General features: G+C 44.8%; 1 protein-coding gene across 9 annotated transcripts in view; it reads right to left on the minus strand.

The window, feature by feature from the left end:
* Positions 1 to 14239, minus strand: part of MDGA1 (MAM domain containing glycosylphosphatidylinositol anchor 1) — a 396970-nt gene that overhangs the window by 231905 nt on the left and 150826 nt on the right. For 7 of the 9 annotated variants that reach the window (XR_008318520.1, XM_053304913.1, XM_053304878.1 and 4 more), the window contains 2 exons: positions 13443 to 13617; positions 5723 to 5919 (listed from right to left, as the gene is read on the minus strand). Coding sequence is in view for 8 of the 9 variants with exons in the window: in XM_053304913.1 (XP_053160888.1) it covers positions 5723 to 5919; positions 13443 to 13617 (372 nt within the window). In the remaining variant the exon portion in view is untranslated. Of the gene's footprint in view, positions 1 to 5722; positions 5920 to 9242; positions 11929 to 13442; positions 13618 to 14239 lie in introns of those variants that run through there. The other 2 variants (XM_053304933.1, XM_053304925.1) reach the window with 2 other exon arrangements.

Genomic DNA, 14239 nt, shown 5'->3' on the forward strand with positions numbered 1-14239 from the left:
TACCGACCTCGGAAGGATGGAAGGCTGAGTCAACCTTGAGCCCCTGGTCAGGATCGAACTTGTAACCTTCTGGTTACAGGGCAGCAGTTTTACCACTGCGCCACCAGGGGCACATTGGAAATGACAATGAATCAACTATCAGAGAAGGTGAAAGATTCCGAGTAACCTAAGTGCCTTGGCTGAGAATCAATTAAACCGGGCTCCTTTCAAAGTAACAAAATATATAAGAACATAAGAACAGCCCTCCTGGATTGGGCCCAAGGCCCATCTAGTCCAGCATCCTGTTTCACACAGTGGCCCACCAATATCTGCTAACATTTTCAAAAATCTAGTAACCTCTGATTTTATTTCAAAAAATATATAGTAATCTATTAAGTGACTTTAAAAGACCACTGAAAAGATTTAGAAATAACTTCTGCTCTATAGATATTTTTGCACAAATGGATCTGCAATCAGCAATACAACACACTGGGCAATATCCAGACTAAATTAGCTATGACCTAAAGTGTGCCGTCGAGTCAGTGTTGACTCCTGGTGACCACAGAGCCCTGTGGATGTCTTTGGTAGAATACAGGAGGGGTTTACCATTGCCTCCTCCCACGCAGTGTGAGATTATGCCTTTCAGCATCTTCCTGTATTGCTGCTGCTCGATATAGGAGTTTCCCATAGTCTGGCAAACATACCAGCAGGGATTTGAACCGGCAACCTCTGGCCTGCTAGTCAAGTCATTTCCCCGCTGCACCATTATGTGGCTAGCTATGACCTAGGCCCATTAAAATTAATAGGACTTAAGTTAGTCGGGACCCTCAGTGACATGGAGGGTGAGGGGAGCTCAGAGAGTGTTTATGCTCTTGTGCAAAAGCACCTGTGCTTCACCACACAGTGTCTACTGATGCATGGATGCTGATCTTTGAAGCACACTACAGTGTGTCAGCCAGTGTGTCCTTTGTGCCGTTTCACTTTTAACACACTTGCAAAACCCCTTGTTTGTAGCATCTTTCACAAGCCACAACTTATTTTCAACCTTCACTTTTCTGGGTGTGTCCCAAGATATATATTTTCTGGGTGTGCCACAAGCCAATATAGCCCTCCTTAGTAACCCGCACTTCATTCTGTCTCATATCAGTTTCCATTTTGAATGTCAGATAGTTAACAATGTCCCTATGTGGCCCCACTAGTTTACAAAGATGCTTTCACTGCCCCCGCCCCCACCTGCATGAGGTTTTCCATAACTGATCAGGCCTCCTGACATCCTCTTCCATTTAGTGGATCTTGCCATTGGACTTTGCTGACTAACGTCTTGAGATTGTCGTGCCAAGAATGTCATGCCACGTTAGACATGCAGTGGCATGCTCATCATTGGGAGCTCTGAGAAATACCCCATTGTTGTGCTTGTCTGTAAAGGGAAGTACTTGAATTCTCGCTTGAAGTAAATTGGTTTTGGAGAAGGTATTTTAGAAGAATAATCACATGCAAAGCCACCCACAGGACAATCCACTTGAGCTGACTGTGCAGGTCCAAACATGACACCCACCCGCTCACCAATATGCAATGGAACATGTAGCATCAGAGCAGGGTGAGCAAGATAAATACCTAGGAGACCAATCCCTCTGTGAAAAATGCCTCTTCCGAGAATGGCTGCTACAATGCCTGAACAATAGCATTTACAGCCCGCCTGCCAACTAGTGATTTATGCGTGGTTGGTATGCATCCAATTTATTGATCAGTAAACATTGGGTAAATGTGTAGGAAACTGGACTGTAAATCCGTTTACAAAGCCGCAACAATTAAGTCTACAATTCATTTGATAATGTGACCACCCACCTAAGCCTTGTTTTAAAAGGCTAGCATACACGTCCAGAATGGCTGAGGAATCATAAGAGAAATACTTAGTCGCAGCAGCAGTGACGCACAGGGAGCCACCCTTGCCTTCACTAGGAGTGCTGATGGGCTGATGGATACTGCAGAAGCAGCACGCCCGCATCCCTCTTGGCTGTATAGCCCACTGTGCAGAATGTCAGCTGGCACACCCAAGATTTTCTCTCTCATTTTTCTTCTACAAAAGGATTTTATTTTATTTTTTGTCAAATCCACATAGTATATTTTCCTGGTAATCAGTGGCTGACATACAGAATAACTCTCTGACGATCTGCCGGGATTTTCTGTTCTATGAGAGGAGAGGGGGCCTTTCTATGACTCCCCCCTTCCCCTTCCTTCTGCAGCTGCATGTGCCTCCCAAACTATGGAGAGGAGAGCTGGTCTTGTGGTAGCAAGCATGAATTGTCCCCTTTGCTAAGCAGGGTTTGCCCTGGTTGCATCTGAATGGGAGACTAGAAGTGTGAGCCCTGGAAGATCTTCTCCTTAGGGGATGGGGCCACTCTAGGAAAAACATCTGCACGTTTCTGCATGCAGAAGGCTCCAAGTTCCCGCCCTGGCATCTCCAAGATAGGGCTGAGAGAGAAGTCCTGTCTGCAAGCTTGGAGAAGCCGCTGCCAGTCTGTGTAGACAATATTGAGCGAGATGGATCAATGGTCTGATTCAGAATATGGCAGCTTCCTATGTTCCTACGACCCTGGAGCTAGGGACCCTAAGCAAAATAGTTTTCAGAGGCACAGGACCTACAGACAAAAGTGGGCGGGGGACAGAAACTGTTGAAAATCACCTCCATCCTTGTGAAACAGAAAACCCTGTCATGTTGGCAAAGGCTTTCTCTGGATGTCAGCTACTGCTTCTGTCTCCTGATATTCCACACACATTAAATTGCTTTTTCAGATCAGCTGCTATCAAACGTCTCTAATCTTAGCCTGCCAATGGAACATGATAGGTGAGAAGACTATCACAGAATCACTGTTATTTAAAATGATTATGTGAGTTCACCTTAGCATTCACGGATACACATGCTCTATTTGCATCTGGTGTGCACACACCTCACTGCATAGCCACCTCTTTGGATATTATGCTGGCAGTACAAAAGTCATACCTGTGAATTGATCGCACATCCACTGTTACTGCTTCATCCTAAGGCATCCAGTCTCAGTTTTGTTTAGGCACCTATTTCCTCTGCATATTAGGGAGCATCATTTCGGAAAGCCATAGATTTGGCTATACGAATTGAAAGTCTGCCTGGGGCATACTGTAAAAATCAAACTCAACCAGAATCCATACAGAGTCTGGCCTGAGGTTGACAGACAGATGTGTTGGATGAAACTATCCCAAAAGAAATGCCCTTTCTGTTCATCCCCTCTGGTTTTATTTCCTTATGCTGCTTAAATTTCTCCCTGAAAGAATAATTGAAATTAGCTATTCTAGTGCACACAAAGCTATAGTAGGACTGGGAGCAGAATTTCCCAGACTGCTTTAGGCCACAACTCTCTAAAACTACCCAGCAGTATCAAGGAAAGGAAACACTGAAAAATGATTAAGAAAGACAGCATACAGGAAGGCTTGAGAAATCTGATTGATTCTTTATGGGGTAGAAAAATAAAGAAACACATTTATATTGGAGTTTCTTGCAGCATTTCTGAAAAGTACTCCATTACTAACACTATATATTTCAGCAATTTCAAAGAAGAAACATCATTTTCAGAGACAAAACAGGCACTACATTAATGAAACGCAGACCATCCAGTGAGAGGAAGAAACACACACACAACAACAACTTGCCATACGATTTCATACAGTCTGTACAGCAATCTGAGCAAAATGCTTTTTCAGCCTTCAACAAGATATTCCCTTCTCTATGAAGTCCAGCTATTCAAGTGGGAACAGGACCCACTGATAAATGGAAATGGTCCAAGTTGATAAAGCAACTACAGTAATGGAAGCAAAATTAATTGGAAAGGGAGCCCTTCAAATTCAGTTGGTTGATCAGCCCCATGGAACGCATATTGATTTCTTAGAATTTGGCCAGAGGGCTGCAGCTGGAGTGCTGGGCAATGAAAGTTTGAACTGGCAGCATTGGAAACAGAAAAGAGAGGCTTAGCAGAAGCAGCCCAGGAGGCTCCTAGCTTGTTGGACTTTGAGGTCTGCCATGATTCTGTCTTACAACTAACATGACTCGTACTACCGTACCTCCCCTCCATTTGTAAATGGATGCATTTTCACTAAGTCATCATAATGGTTGCAATGCACTCTTCTCTAAAGGAAAGTGACTCTAAAAAGGATGCTCAGAATTCTCTAACGTATATGCAACATATAGGTGTACATATTAGTATGTGTGCTATAGCTGACTTCATGTGTTCTGTAACAGGGAAGCTCTTACCACCTGGTGGGGCTAAGAGGCGATTCTCACAATCGGGTGAAATCGGGCGAAGGGAGCCTCGCCCGATTTCGCCCGCGAGTGAGAACCACCGGACTCGCAGGCAAGCCTGGTCTCACCAAAGCGGGTAACGTGCTAAAGTTACCCTCCCCTAAGCCCAGTTTAGCGGAATGTGTGCTCCGCTAACCCGGGCTTTCAGTTCGTGTGTTGCCATGGGCAACGCAGAAGTAGACCCCCAACCAGGAGGCTAAAAAGCAGCCTCCTAGCTCGGGGGTCTCTCCAGCATGCCCTACTCAGGGCATGCTGGAACTTCCGGGGGCTGTGTGCCCCCCGATCCCCGCCAGCTCCATGATGGAGCTGGCAGTCATGTGGGCGGCCGATCCAGCTGTCCAGGGCTCAGCAGGCACTTGTCTGCGGGGAGAGTGGGCTAAGCCCACTCTCCCCGCTTAACCCGATCTGGCGGTTCCCACTGATTGTGGGAACCGCCTCCATGTTTATTATGGATTTTGACCACCCATGAAATGGTTCATTTCTGAGGCAAAATATTCTTCCCTCCAGACTGCTACCTAAAGAGCAGAGTGACTCCGAAATTTCACTCCAGAGTGACTCCACTTCCACTGATGTGGAATTTCTGTCTTAACACTCCAAGATCATTTCATGGTTGTTTTTCTTTTGTTTTGCATTTTTGTCTACCTCCCAGCATGAGAGACCAAGGGCTGAGATCCTGATCAAGCCAAGAGCAGCACACCAGGAAAACACGTCCATGCTGTGGAGAGCTTTCTTAACTCCACAACACGGAGCATGCAGGGTAGAGAGGCTCTGCTTCCCTCATAAGCACCCTGTGTCACCTGAAAATATATTTCTGAGAGTCATTCAGTCCAGTTTACAGTGCACATGTGTTTTCCAGAATTTGTCCCTTTAAAATACATAGAAGCAAGGCCTCATGAATGCCACTCATGTGCATTTTAAAGGTATGCCAGGAAAATATATACATGTAATACATTGGTGGCTGGTGAGGGCGGTGCTGTGGTGCGGGGGGGGGGAGGTGCGAGGCAGCAAGAGACACCTTTAAAAATAAATTAGAAGGTGCTTACCAGCTGAACCACCGCACCTGTAAGCTGCTTTGAGGAGTAGGGGGAAATGTTTACTCTTTCTCCATCTAATTCTGCTGATTCCCAGTTCCAACATTCAGCCTTTCACACAGCAGATTCCAAGATTTGCCACCTTTCTTGTCACTAAGGAGTGAGGACAATATGCAAGTTCTTTTCTTTGTGTCCACAAATGTTCACTGAGGGGATAGAATTGAGAGAAATGCCCGGAATGCCCATGCACACTGGAGCAGTTTCTAGGCAACATTCCAACCTCTCCTCCTTTCACTTAGGTCTTGCCTAGCATCTCACAACAAACCCAAGTCCCCATGAGAGGCACACACACCTTGTTGGGAGCTGGTAAAGTCCCTCTCACCTGGGTGTACAATGGCTCATAGATATCGACTCCATTGTCCTGACTGTGGGAGAGGGTCTCTGAACCCCGTTTCCAGATGAAACGAGCCGGTGGATTGGAGTTGACTGTGCACCGAAGGAAGACTGTCTTCTCCTGGTAGAAACTGCCACGCACATCACTGATGGTCTGGTGGACAGTGAGGACAGGCTCGTCCAAATCTGCAAGGAAGGGAAGGAGGGAAGGAGCCCATCCAAGCTGTTAGTGAGATTCAGGCTAGGATGCACACAATCTGCAGGTCAGTCAGAGCTCCAGGAGCAAGGGCAGAAGAAGGGAAAGACTAGAAGAGCTCACTCTGTTCAGCCAACAGAAACAGCTAGGCTGCAAGATGCTCTTTATGTGTTTGATAATCCCAACATATACTTAACAGCATAGTGGCAGAAAAAACCAGGAACAAATCACTTTAACAATACTGCCTCTGGGGGCAAAGGATAATCTTAGAGATAATCCAATCTAGCAATAAGAAGGATGTGAAGAATAGGAGACCTGTCAAAGAGTTTACTAAGCTCACTTGTAAAGTAAAGTTGTGCTTTCAAATTGGTGTCGACTCCTGGCAACCACAGAGCCCTGTAAACAGGAGGGGTTTACCATCGCCATCTCCTATGCAGTATGAGATGATGCCTTTCAGCATCTTCCTATATTGCTGCTGCCCAGTACAGGTGTTTCCTATAGTCTGGGAAACATCAGCAGGGATTCAAACCAGCAACCTCTTGCTCCCTAGGCAAGTTACTTCCCCGGTGCACCATTAGGTGGCTATGGCACCTTTAATTCTTAACAAGATGTCCTCCCTAAGGAGGCTCAGATATCTGCTAGATTGCTGCTTAAGTTTAAACTCCCTAAAATGGCTGGGAATGAACTCCGGAGGGCTCATGCAGCCGTTCCATGGCTTGTGGGCCGGGTTCTTTGAAACTGTGCATGCAATGAGGAGAGGAAAGCTGGTCTTGTGGTTGCAAGCATGACTTGTCCCCTTAGCTAAGCAGGGTCAGCCCTACTTGCATATGAATGGGAGACTTGATGTGTGAGCACTGTAAGATATTCCCCTTAGGGGAGAGAGCCACTCTGGGAAGAGCAGAAGGTTCCAAGTTCCCTCCCTGGAATCTCTAAGATAGGGCTGAGAGAGAAAGAGAGGATCCTGCCTGCAACCTTGGAGAAGCCACTGCCAGTCTGTGTAGACAATACTGAGCCAGACAAACCTATGGCAGCTTCCTATGCTCCTATGTTCCTAATGGTGGCTCCTCTGCCCCTGGGGATTTGTCACATCCAATTGTGCATTCTGCTCCAATTTAAGGGGAACAAATTGTGCATTTTGCTGCAACATAACAAACCAGACTGCAAAAGAAAAATGATACATGCATTATTCTTCACTTTGTATTCTGATATTTTTAAGCACCATTTCTACATTCATGCCAGTTGGTAGAACCTGGAATTCAAGTGATTTGTAGTCTGTTTGTGTTTATGAAGTGGGGGAAGGGAAGGAGGAGGCCTGTAATGGCAGCCATGGGAGGTGAGAACAGTCTAATAACCACCTGATATCTGTAACGTTATGAATACGAATATGACAAACATCTGTATATCACTTTTCAACAAAAGTTCCCAAAGCGGTTTACATAGATATAAATAAATAAATAAAATGGGTCCCCGTCCCCAAAGGGCTCACAATCTACCAGAGAAACATAAGATAGGCAACAGCAACAGCCACTGAAGGGATGCTGTGCTGGGGATGGTTAGGGCTAGTTGCTCTCCCCTGCTAAATAAAGAGAACCAACACTTTTGAAATGTGCCTCTTTGCTCAGTTAGCAAGTATTTGTTTTTGGTTAGGATTGCCATTCTTCTCCCAGGGCTCTGAGACTGGAAGTAGAGTGACTTCTTGACTGCAGCCTTTTAAAATTTGAATTCTTGTTTCACCGGCTGCGATGCTATTAGAAAGACCCATCTCATACCTGCATTATTACAGCCTGTTTCCCTTATAAGGTACTTTAATATTCCACTCCTGTGTGCTCTTCTCTTTCCTTAAATTTAATTTAAATTTAAGGGGAGATTTGTGTCTCTACCCTGCAATTGTCTGATATGATCTCTCTGTTAAGGGCAGAGGTTTATGCTGGTGCTGTGTTGATGCTAGAATGAAGGCTAATCTACACCACCTGTAAAATCACATCCTTTGTGAACCCTAACAACTTGGATTGCAGATAGGGAGTCCCATTAGTTAATGTTCCCACACATTTCAAAACAAACTTCCCACACATTTCAAAACAATCTTCCTGTATATAAAAACTATCACAAAGAGAGAGAGGATTAGGCTAGATCCTGTATCCCTGATGTGCTAATTTTCTACATACAAGATGATTTTTTAGATAGGCAAACATTCAAAATTTCACTCTCTCACTTGTAATGTGAAATGGTGGAGTACAGTAAGAACTCAGCTCCAGAATTTTGCTAGGCACAGTTTGGCTTTTTTTTAATAGGTCTCTTTCTTCCAAGGTATCTTCAAGATCAGGTTTACAGAGGAGCAAGGAGCCCTAGAAAGGGTAATGGAACAGTATCGTTCTTGTCATCCATTTCTGTTCCCACTCCATTTAATGTTCTGCTAACAAGGAAGAGAGGGCTAAACCAAATTAATGAAACTAGTCATCACATTAGACATACCCCTGCTTCCAGACTGCTGGAAGGAGTGGATTAGTCCAGACTTGCACTGACAAAATCAGGCCATTTGCTTTAAGAAGTGAAGGATCTCAGAGAGACAGCTAGTGAAAACTGCTTGCATCTGTGAGGTTGGTGCCCACAGAGCACATTAAGGCAGAGTCTGTGTTCCTGTCCCCGCTCCTTCTCCAATTCCGTCAAGCTCTTATATGCCACTAGAATTTAAAATATTGATTTAGATATATCCAAGTCGGGAAATCTGATTTCAGGAGAAGAGATTACTTTCTGCTAAAAGCAGACATTTCCCATCGAGACGTGGGCCTAGACCAGGGTATTTGCATATTTTAATGAGGCGTGTGTTTTGAAGAGACAGCATCTCTAATGGAAGCTGAGATTTGTTAGCTTGATAATACCAGGTCTGTAACTCAAGACACATGGGCAGAGTTGTGAGCTGGGTGGTGACAGAGACAAAAAAGAGAAACCCAAAGAGATGTGGACCAGCATTAATGGCCCTTCCTAAGCACTTTGTTTGGAGGAGATTTGGCTGATATCTGCTAACCCTCCCTGTACCACTCCATTATTCTATATCAACCCCTTTAATACCACCCTCCTATATTCCTTATAAGTGCCAAGACTCTACTTTCCCTCTATAAATCTTTTTGTGAGATAGGCACAGCAGACTCATTTGGAAGGATGATTAAATCCCCCAGAATGGTTATGGTTCAGAACTACACATTCACTACAATGTGCAGAGGGACTCTCGCTTATATTAATGGGAGAATAAGACCTTTGTGTGGTAACTAAACTTTCCGTTATTTTTTTCCCAGAGTCTTGTGATCACATTCACCATTCAGGTTAAGAAATATGCTTCCCACTGGGCTCATCACTATTGCTCTCTCCCTGAGCTGCTTCTGCGTTCCACTCTTTTTCTGTTCCCTTCCTTGCAGTCGTTCCTAGCTGGATGGCTTCAGGCCTGTTCTCTTCCATGTTTCACATGCAAAAAATAACCAGGGACAATGAAACAGCTACATTAGCATTACTGGCTATAACATGAGACACATAGTGGGCTACAACAGAACTCACCTGATGCAAATCTCAGTTATCTGCAGCCTGATTCTCTCGTTCATTTTTGATGTGATAAAACAGCCGCAAGGTGACCTTTCCCTGACCATTTTGTCTGGCAAATTTTCCTTCTAATGGCACCCCAGTGTGGTGGGAGCTTATGTTTACACAATCATGAGAACTTTAATTATCTGTCAGTTGCCCGGATGTGTGGCAACTACCATCTCTCATCATGCTGGGGAGCATTCAGGAAAAATTCCAACTGTCTTATACAGTTGCAGCGACTTAAACACATTCTAAACAAAATGTGGGCCTGAATCTCAATTTCACCCGAATTCATGTCTTTGTGATCCTATGGGCGGGTTCCAACCTAACCTGCTTTGTGGGTTTCATCTCTGGAGAAAGCAGTGTGCATAAACACAGGATGATGTTGCCCCCTTTACCACCCTATTTATGTAGCTGTGATTCCACAGGACACCCAACGAAGCCTAAGAGGAACTGAGCCACCACGGTGGAGCTGAACTAAAACAGGCCCCCTCCTGGAGCTCTGAAGATATCACGGCTTGATTGTTGTCTGCTTTCCAAGTGGTCTGTTGGAAGATGCTGGGAGCCCCAACAAGTTCCTGTGCCCTCCCAGACCTGGCACCACAAATTCTTATCTCTCTGCAAACTGCTATGACCTCCAGCAAAGCCTCCGCTAATTCTCATCATATCCAGAGGATCAAATCTTAGAACACACTGGAAGGAGATTCATAGGCTTTGCAGCTGGACATGCATTTGGGTGCCTATATTTACACATGCTGAAGAAGAAACAAATAGATTTTAATGTCCAGGGCAACAAAGCTTCCCTTTAACTCCATGGCAGCCAATCTTTTTGACAAGTGTGACATAAGCCAGGAGAGTGCAGCTTTCCAGTGCTCCATATACTACACATGTAACTCCCTGTGCTTTGGGATAGTTTTGTCTCTAGTCAACTGAGCTGAGTAGCAGGCAGAAGAGGCAGGTTGGAATATCGGTCTCACTCTACGTCACACCTATGAGACCTCCTGCCCATGAGGGTCACAAGGGCCCACTGCAAGTGTCACTGATGACACCCAGCCTGCAAGAAGGCCAGCCTCATCTAACCTCATCTCAGTCTTGGACTTCTTGAATGCTTTTGATGCGTCCCAGGCCATAAAGGAGGTTTGTATTTTAAGGGCCAGGCAGCAGTGTTCTCTTCGTTTATACCACTGACTCACTCATGGCACATCACTGAACACTAACTACCCATGAGTGGGAAGATAGTCTCAAACAGATCACACTTGAAAAAAGATTTTGATAGACAGAGGCACCATAAACCTATTTTCAAAGAAATTTTGACAGCCTGTGTAATTAAGGTATTCATAAAGCCAGCACAGTAGAGAGCAGCTCCGTGCTGTTGACTGTTTGACACACCTGACCTTTACAGGACAGGCACATGCCTGCACCAATAAAGATTTCAGTGAGGTTACATCTCAGACAAATTCAGCCCAAAGTTGGTGACTTGCCAACTGATCAACCATGTGGGATGTTTCAATACCAACATAACTTTTAAATGTCCCTTCCTTCCATCTGGCTTCCCTTTCCCATCCTCAAAACATGGAAAGGTTCCAAGCAGCAGCTTCCCTGATTAATGCTGATATCTGGGGACTTTCTGCTAGTGGTAGCAGTTTTGTAGATCCCCGGCACACCTGCCTTGCTGGCATCAATTGGAAACTCAGCAGCAGGCTGCCTGGCTCTCTCCTTCAGGGACTTATCAGATGCTTTGGGAAAGGATCAGGATGGGATAAGGCAACAGGTGACCTGATGCGTTTCTGCAAGTCAAGAGCTGTTCAGCTTTCAAGCAACTTCAGCTATTTCTTTCTTTGGAGCTGTGCCATCTTCAGAACCAGAATGGTCACAAGCAAATGAGGAGACAATGTTTACAGCTAGTGCCATTCCTACGACATGTGGAAAGAGGGATCTGTGGCATGTTGTGCACTTGTTTTACTCTCGCAAAGTGCTAGCTGTGATTTGATCTTTGTCCAAGAAAGGCACATGTGAGCACACACACACCCAACCCCCACACCCACCACCCCAGTTCTGTCCAAAGAGAAACAGAGGGTTCTCAGAGACAGTGGATTCACCCACGACAAATTACATTAAGGGGACCATCTTCAGGCCTACTGTGTCAAACAGAGGTCCTTATGCAATTTGTTCTACATCACACTATATGCAAAGGGGCATTGGGTCTGCTCCCCAAATAACATAAATGCCAAGGTGAAGAGCAAATGTAAGTGAATATTTACCTTGCTGCATGTTAAGGACAGGGGAAGCTGAAGACATAATGCCAAACACGGGTGTGTGCAGTTAAGAGCCAACACTGGTAAAGATTAATCTAGACCTTCCCCTCATTTGTGCGTCTAACCACTGCTCATAAAAATGAAGGCTCTTCTCCAGGGTGGGAAAAGCAAAACAAGCAGAAAGAAGGAGGCATATTACCAAGTCCATCTGCAGAGTAGATGTTAGTATCGGAGAGCCCTTGGCCACCCAATTGACCCCATAGCTCTAAAGGTCAGAGGTGCATGAAGAACAGCAGGATTCTGCATCGGCTTAGATCCAAACGGTATCCTAGAAGCAAAGGGAACACCCCCCCCCCCGGAATAAAGCAGAGAGAGAGAGAGAGAGAGAGAGATCTCCTCAACCCTTTTGTACCCAAAGATGAAGAGCCCAGCATGAGCTACTAAATTTAGAGAAGCAAGTTTTGGCAGAGGTGAGTTACATGACTGAAGGAGAAGAGGAGGGGAGGTCCTAAAATTTCCTAGACAAACTCCTGAATTTCCTAGAAGGAAGAGAGTTGGTTCTGTGGTAGCAACAACTATTGCTACTGTGGTAGCAACAACGGCATTAAAACCTAGTTGTTTGGCCTGGCCTTCCAGGGTTTTTAATTTGTTGGAAATTGTTTTTAATAGAGTGACCAAGAGTCAGACATGACTGAATGGATAGAGAGAGAAAATGTTTAACTGCTGTAAGTGTTCGGCCTGGTTCTCCAGGGTTTTTAACTGTAACTATAAATTAGTTTTATGCTGTTTTTATAGTTTTGATTTTAAATGTTAATTGATTTTAATTGTTTTTATTTTGATGCAAACCACCCTGAGCCTTTTTTTGGAAGGGTGGTATATAAATTGAATGAATGAATGAATGAATAAATAAATAAATAAATAAAGAGACTGATCGCTCAGAACTGGATGTTTAGGTCAGACTCATATCTAGGGCTAAGGTGAGTTTCTCGGGTGGCGGAGGGGATGAGAAATATGAAGTTAAAAATGGGATTTAAAATAATTTCTTATTGAAAACCCATATTTGGAAACTGAGAAAGCTCCAGTATTGGTTTTCATTTGCTACTCTATTACTAAGTGTGTGTGTGTGTGTGTGTGTGTGTGTGTGTGTGTGTGCCTTTTAGATCCTCCCGATAAAAAACTTGCATGTGTGCACATTACCAGGTACATGAGCAGTTGGACAGAACAACATCTCCTTCGAAGGTCCACTTGTGCTGAATTTGCTGTGTAAAATCTGCTGTTTTAATGGACCCCTAAGCTAATGGGCAACCGAGACATCTAAGTACAGTAGTGAGAAGCTACAGAAATCCCAGTATAGGCCTCTTTCTGTCTTAACTAAAATGCTGGGATATCTAGCTCTTTCTTACTGTGGACTCATATTAATTTATACCATTTATTTGTCAAATGTGTAAGCATTCAGGGCTTCACAGCAACCCTGTGAAGTTGGCTAGGCTGAGGTACGTAGGTAGAGAAGAGCAGAACCTAGACCATATTTCTCCACACACTGGTTAGGAATAGCAATGCCTGTCCCTTTGCTTCAGAGGGATAAGGATGCTTCTAGGACAATGCAGAATTTCACTAGCCAAGCCATCAGATACAGACACACAGTAGAACTGTGGGAAGCTTTGGATGGCCACAAAATGACTTACACTGCACATCTACTCGAATGGACTTGATGGCAGGGACCCCAACCCCATTCTCTGCTTTACAATAATAGCGACCCCCCTGCAGCCTCTGGATCTTCTCAATCCGAAGGGTCTCATTAAACACCGATGTCTCCTGGAATTTGTCCGAGGCGCTGCCAGCAGTTTTGGTCCACCTCACCTAGAAGAAGGAATGAAAAAGACAGAGAGAAGGAAAGTACAGCTATGATGCAGACAAACTTAGAGCTGGGGCACTGGCTGGAGACAGCAAATCATTACCATCTTCCACCTCAGATTTCCCATACAGTCCGGCCCAACTTTGTACGTCACACATCCTAAATGTTTAAAAACTAAATATGTTCCCTTCAAGGCCTTCACCCAACCGCCTACCATTGAATACGTGCTCTCTAGAGCTCCCAAAGAGATTCGACAAGGAGCAATGCCCCGGCCATGTCACTATCCACAATCAAATACAATAAGTTCCAACAGCCAAACACCATGGATCAGCCAAACTTGGGTAGCTAAAGGCTAACTGAGCTTCCCAGCAGCAATTCTGGGTGTGAAGTGACTGGTAAAGGGGTTCAAACTACAAAGCTTTTATCACACTTCAGTCAGTGCCTTTTCACCTCTCTGCCTCACTGGACACTGGGAATATTCAAACTCTTGCATTTCAGAGATGCAGAAAGCTATTATACTAGTGCAAGCTTGTCGCTTTCTTTTCTCTGGAGTGAGTCCCCACTGCATATTAATTGCTGTGTACATGCGTGTGTGCATGGGGGGGGGAGGCAGAAAGGCAGTCCTTT

The sequence above is a fragment of the Hemicordylus capensis genome, chromosome 1 (assembly GCF_027244095.1).
Source record: "Hemicordylus capensis ecotype Gifberg chromosome 1, rHemCap1.1.pri, whole genome shotgun sequence".
Lineage (NCBI taxonomy): Eukaryota > Metazoa > Chordata > Lepidosauria > Squamata > Cordylidae > Hemicordylus > Hemicordylus capensis.